Source organism: Neophocaena asiaeorientalis, unplaced genomic scaffold (genome assembly GCF_003031525.2).
Source record: "Neophocaena asiaeorientalis asiaeorientalis breed wild unplaced genomic scaffold, Neophocaena_asiaeorientalis_V1.1 scaffold1019, whole genome shotgun sequence".
NCBI lineage: Eukaryota > Metazoa > Chordata > Mammalia > Artiodactyla > Phocoenidae > Neophocaena > Neophocaena asiaeorientalis.
Genome location: NW_020173382.1, coordinates 141,756 through 148,206, shown reverse-complemented (window position 1 = coordinate 148,206; position 6,451 = coordinate 141,756). Strand labels below are relative to the sequence as shown.

General features: G+C 38.1%; 1 protein-coding gene across 1 annotated transcript in view; it reads left to right on the top strand.

Moving 5' to 3' along the window:
- The window catches only part of PABIR3 (PABIR family member 3), a 33,298-nt gene that overhangs the window by 6,149 nt on the left and 20,698 nt on the right, over window positions 1-6,451 (top strand). Inside the window, exon 2 of the mRNA XM_024746577.1 lies at window positions 191-269. Coding sequence (XP_024602345.1) covers window positions 191-269 — 79 coding nt within the window. The remainder of the gene's footprint in view (window positions 1-190; window positions 270-6,451) is intronic.

The following is a 6,451-nucleotide window of genomic DNA, read 5'->3' as shown; positions in this document are numbered from 1 at the left end:
TGTGTGTGTGTGTGTGTGTGTGTGTGTGTGTGTGTGTGTGTGTGTGTTCTACTTCCTACATCTGCACAGCTGTCTCCACAAAGAAGCCATTTACATCAATGGCATTGTCGTTTAAGGATTTGAAATCTTATTTCTTTAAAAAATGTCTGTAATGGATTTTAAATGACAAATGTTTTCCTTTTCTTCTTAGTGGTAATACACAGGTGTTCCAATCTGACACATTAAGAACTCGAAGAAACAGTACATCGTGTATGGCACAGCACTGTCTGGTAAGAAAATGCTTATAGACTTGCACTATTGGTCTTAGTCAGTGGTTCTCAAACTTGAGTGTGCACCTGGAAAACTTGTGAGAACAGACTACTGGCCCTCAACCCCAGAGTTTCTGATTCAGGAGGTCTCAGGCAGGGCCTGAGAATTTGCATCTCAAACAAGTTCCCACTTTGAGAAACATTGCTCTAAACATTACTGAAGGAAAAATAAACACATTGGCTGCAGTTATGACTGGTACAGCTGCTGCAGCTGCAGGAGAATTAACTTTTAAATCCCGCATGGATTTAACATTGAGATTTGCTTTTATATATAAAACCATCTGGCTTTCAATTTTTAAAAGAACATTCTAATTTTGAGAGGAAAACTTGCAGGCTCTCCTAAGGGTAGCTTTCAGGCTTATAGTTGGACTTTATCTCGCATTTATCTTGAATTGAAAATATAGTTTGAGGGAGACGCAAGAGGGAAGACATATGGGAACATATGTATATGTATAGCTGATTCACTTTGTTATAAAGCAGAAACTAACACACCATTGTAAAGCAATTATACCCCAATAAAGATGTTTAAAAAAATAAAATAAAAATAAAGAAAATATAGTTTGTTTTTCATGGTGTTATAATGCAATCTCTAAATTAGAACTCATCTACAAATTATCCTGTAAACATAGGAAATATGCTTGTACATCAGTAAGCCAAAGTGAATAAATGATTCACTCTCTGAATCATTTTATTGAGGTGAAATTCATATAACACATAGTTAGCTCTTTTAAAGTGTACAATTCAGGGGCATTTGGTGCATTCACGATGTTGTCCAACCACCACCTCTCTCTTGTTTCAAAAAGCACACATCCTTGTCTTGTTCCTGATCATAAGTGGAAAGCTTTCAGTCTTTCATCATTGAGTATGATATTAGCTATAGGTTTGGGTAAATGCACTTCATCATGTTAGGGAAATTCCTTTCCACTCCTGCTTGCTGAGTAGTTTTATCATGAAAGGGTGTTGAATTGTTTCAAATGCTTTTTCTGCATCTATTGAGATGATCATTTGTTTTTTCCTCTCTATTCTGTTAATATGAATTACTACTTTGATTTTCTTATGTTGAACCACCTTTGAGTCCCTGGGATAGACCCCACTTGGTCTTGGTGTATAATCCTTTTAATGTACTATTAGATTTGGTTTGTTATTATTTTGTTGAGGATTTTTCCACCTGTATTCATAAGGGATATTGGGCCGTAGTTTTCTTTTCTTGTAGTATCTTTGCTGGCTTTGGTACCAGAATAATGCTGATCTCATAGAATGTGTTAGGAAATGTTCCTCCTCTTATATTTTTGGCAGAGTTTTATTAGGATTGGTGTTGATTCTTTAAATGTTTGGTAGAATTCACCAGTGAAGCCATCTGGCCCTAGACTTTTCTTTATTGGGAGGTTGTGGAAACAGATTCTATCTCTTTGCTTGTTTACAGGTCTTTTGAGATTTTATAGTTCCTCTTGAGTTAGTTTGGTAATTTGTGTGTTTTTAGAAATTTGTCCATTTTGTCTAGATTATCTGAGAAAATTGTTGATATACAGTTATTCATAGATTTCTCTTATATGATTTAATATGATGGAAGCTATAGAACATATTTTAATGAAATGTTATAGCTTGGAACCTATTTTAAAATATTGCCTCCTAATCTTAAAACTGGACATTTTCATCTTTATAAGATGATATTCAATATTATTCCCACAAATGTACTAATAGTATATTGGGAAAAAAATAGAACTGTTCATTAAACAAATCTTTCTTCCTCTACCCACCCGCTCATTTACTCCTTCATTCAACATTTACTGAGCACTTGCTTGTCTATCAAAGCCCTCTATACCAGATCAGCTCGGTGCTTTGTGACCACCTAGAGGAGTGGGATAGGGAGGGTGGGAGGGAGGGAGATGCAAGAGGGAAGAGATATGGGAACATATGTATATGTATAACTGATTCACTTTGTTATAAAGCAGAAACTAACACACCATTGTAAAGCAGTTATACTCCAATAAAGATGTTAAAAATAAAAAGCCCTCCATACCTATCCAGTCTTCTTTTCTACTCGGCCAAGTCAACAAATATTTTTAGGAACCTACTATGTATTAAGCCCTGATCTGCTTGCCAGGGAGATCTAACCTAGTTTGAGGGATTTAGAGAGGAAATGACATACTAGTTGAGATCTTACTGCTGTGTAGGTGTTCGCTAGTTTGGGATATTGGTTACAGGAACAGACAATATTCCAGGTTTAAAAAATGGCATGTTAGAAGGCCTAGAGTGTGGTGTGTAGAGAATTTGAAAGAAGTACATTCTAGCTAAAATGGAAGATGAAGCGGTGAGAAGTGAGGTTGGAGATATAAACTAGTGCAAAAGCTTGTGGGGCTCTCCAAGTCATTTTAAAGATTTTGCACTTTGGGAATTCCCTGGTGGTCCAATAGTTAGGACTCGGCACTTTCACTGCCGGGGCCCCGGGTTCAATCCCTGGTCAGGAAACTAAGATCCCACAAGCCACACAGTGTGGCCAAAAAAAATAAAGATTCTGCCCTTTATCCTAAGGCCAGTGGAAAGCCATTAAAGAATTCTAAGTCTGTGATTGACCTGATCAAATTTGCATTTGTGTTTTTTAAATTAATTAATTAATTAACTTATTTATTTTTGGCTGTGTTGGGTCTTCGTTGCTTCGCATGGGCTTTCTCTAGTTGTGGCGAGCGGGGGCTACTCTTCATTGTGGTGCGCGGGCTTCTCATTGTGGTGGCTTCTCTTGTTGCAGAGCACGGGCTCTAGGCGCACAGGCTTCAGTAGTTGTGGCACGCGGGCTCAGTATTTGTGGCACGTGGGCTTAGCTGCTCCGCGGCATGTGGGATCTTCCTGGACCAGGGCTCGAACCCGTGTCCCCTGCATTGGCAGGCGGATTCTTAACAACTGTGCCACCAGGGAAGTCCCAAATTTGCATTTTTAAAAGATTACCCTGGCTGCAGAGGGGGAAAGTATTGATAGATTGGAAGAGGACAAAAGTAGATACAAGAAGCTCAGATAGGCAACTGCAGTAACCCTGGCAAACAGCTGATAGTAACTTGGACTAATGTGATGGCGGTGGGCATGGAGAACGGTGGCAGATGCGTGAGATACTTGAAAGGTAGAATCAATTGGTGATAGATTCGATGGAGAGGGGGAAACAGTGGAGGCAAAGATGACTACTAGCTCTCTGGCTTGGGCAACTGATGGGATAGTGGTACCACAGAAGAAGGGAACATTGGAAGAAGCGTGGATTTAGAAGGGAAGATGAGATTAGTTTTGGACATGTTAAGTTTGAGGTTCTCAGATCTTTAAGTGGAGATGTTATGTATACTAGTTTGAAGCTCAGGATAGAGATCTGGGCTAGAGATACATTTAGGACTCATCAATAGATTATTATTTAAAGCTATGGGAATGAATGAAATGACCTATGGAGAGAGTATAAAAGGAGAAGAGAAGAGGCTATAGGAAAAAGCTTTAAAAATCACCAGATTTAAAAATCAGTCTCAGAAGAGACCCCACAAAAGAAGACTACGATGGAATGGTCAGAGAGGTGGGAGGAGACTCAGAAGAGAGTATCATGTTAAGTGGTGAAACATGATAAAGACTGAAAGGTGTCCTTCTGAGTTACCAAAATGGAGCTTATTCATGAACTTGAAAGTTCAGTGGAGAAAAGGGTAGGATGAGAAGCCAGACTGGATTGGGTTAAATAATGACTGAGAGTAAAGGACCTATAAATGGCACCATACATATGAGCTTGATTATTTGGGGGGGGGGGCAGATAAACCTTTCTATGCCTTAATTTCCTCATCTGTAAAATGGGAATGTAATAGTATCTGCCTCATAAGTTTGTTGTGATTATATTAATCGGTGTAAAGCACTCAGCACAGCACTGGTACATACTAAATGCTCAATAAATGTGTTTCTGCTAGTAATAGTACATATGTAGAGAAACTATGTACCTGACATTTTTTAAAATGCATAATTTTCCTTAGGATTTCTAGGCTCTTAATGCCCGTAAGGTTCAGCTTAATAACATGCATATTGAAAATAAACCATCTTGTACAATGGATTGGGTTTGGCAGAACTGAAGTCATTTTAACTTATTTGATGATGGGAATTTCAAGGCTTATTGGTTTAGCTTGCTGTAACAGTATTATGCATATGCTTTTATTTTGTTCCAAGTATCACCTCATTATAATTATAAGACATATGGAGGTACATAGTTGCCTTAAGTATAGATAGGCTGAGTTATCTAGGAAAATGACATAGTAAGTAGAATGTTTGGGGCAGCAGTAACAAAATTCAGTTAGAAGTGACTTAAACAATAAGGGACATTTATTATCTCAAACAACAAGAAGTCTTATGAAAGGAGATTCCAGGGTTGGTTAATTCACTGGCTCAGGGATGTCATCAGAGACCCAGGTTCCTTCCTTCTTTCCACTCTACCATCCTGAGCAGCCTCACTAACCTTTGTACCTAGTAACTAGACCCAGGGTTCAGAATCACATGTATAGCATGATCTTCTATATGTTTACAGATGTCGAGAAGGATATGTATCAATCTATTATTAGTAGTTATCTCTGGAGCATGGAATTATAGGAAGAATTTTACTTCCACCTTATGCATTTCTATACTATTTGAATGTTTTTCACAAAGCATCAACAATAGAGGTGTTTTCATTTCTAGCGGACATACCACATTGCAAAATAGAAACATCCCTGTTGAAAAAATATTGTTTTGAAAATCCAGTCGTCCCTTGGTATTGGCGGGGGATTGGTTCTAGGACCCGCGGATGATACCAAAATCCGAGTATGCTCCAGTCCCATAGCCCACCCTCCATATCCAAGGGTTTGAATCCTCAGATTCAATCAGCCACAGATTGTGTATTAAATTTGCAATCTGTGGTTGTTTTACCCCATGGATGGGAACCCTCAGATACAAATGGCCAACTGTATATTTATTGAAAAAAATCCAGGTATAAGTGGACTCGTGCAGTTCAAACCCATGTTGTTCAAGGGTCAACTGTACTTGAAAAGTGTTATTGAATGATATCATTAACCATAAGTTTAAGGATCCTATCCCATATTAGACTGTGCTTAAAATTGGTACTGCAGGAATCTAGAGTATTCAAATTCCCAGAGACAGAAAGTGGAATGGTGGTGGCGGTGTTGGTTTAATGGGTATAGAGTTTCACTTCTGCAAGATGAAAAGGATTCTTTTCATTGGTTACATAACAATATGAATGTACTTATTTAACACTACTGAACTGTACACTTAAAAATGGTTAAGATGGTAAATTTGATGTTTATGTATATTTTACCACAGTTAAAAAAATTTTAACTGAGACTGCTTTTAATGTATTAAAATGTAGGTAGAACAGTGTTTTAGAAAAAATCGCGGTGATAGAGGGCATTGAAGAATCACGGGTGCCATTTAACACACAAATAGAGATGTATATTTACAAACCTTGTAAAAATCTGCTATCTCACAATTATTTTCTTAATTAAGCTCAAATGTTTTCTTCACCACTATCAGGAAATCACCCCACCCCACTTCTGATGAGCAGAAACCTGAGGCCTTCTTCTGGCTATGGAGACTATGCCTTCCCCCTGAATTACCCCTTTGCTGTATCCCCTAAGACCTCCGAGGTTGGCATGCCTGTTTCCCCACTCTTCTGCTTGGAATTCTCTTCCTGGAACCTCTGTTAAACTTGGTGGAGGCTTGTCTTTTCTCCAGGAAAAGTATCTCATCTTCCTGTCAGAAACGGTTGTACTTTACTTGAGCAATTTGTCCGTTTTAATTTTATGGCTACCAATATTTATCTGATTAGGTTTTGCTTTACACATTGGCAACTATGAACTCTAAATCCAATCTATGGCCCACCCAGTAGTGAGTGTGTAATACATTCCTTGCCCTGCATTATGTTCTGTCCTTCTAGCCTACATTCAATTCATGTTCAGTATCTTCGTAAGCCACCTTAAATCATTTTGGGAACTCGGGAGAGACATTCCTAAACATAGCATACAACCCTTGTTCAGAATTTTCTAAGTGCTTTATCTCTAGTAACTACAGTAGGAAATGGGTTAAAAATAGCAAACCTAGGAAAGTTAAACATTATTTTTAAAAAATTTAATGTCTTTACAATATTA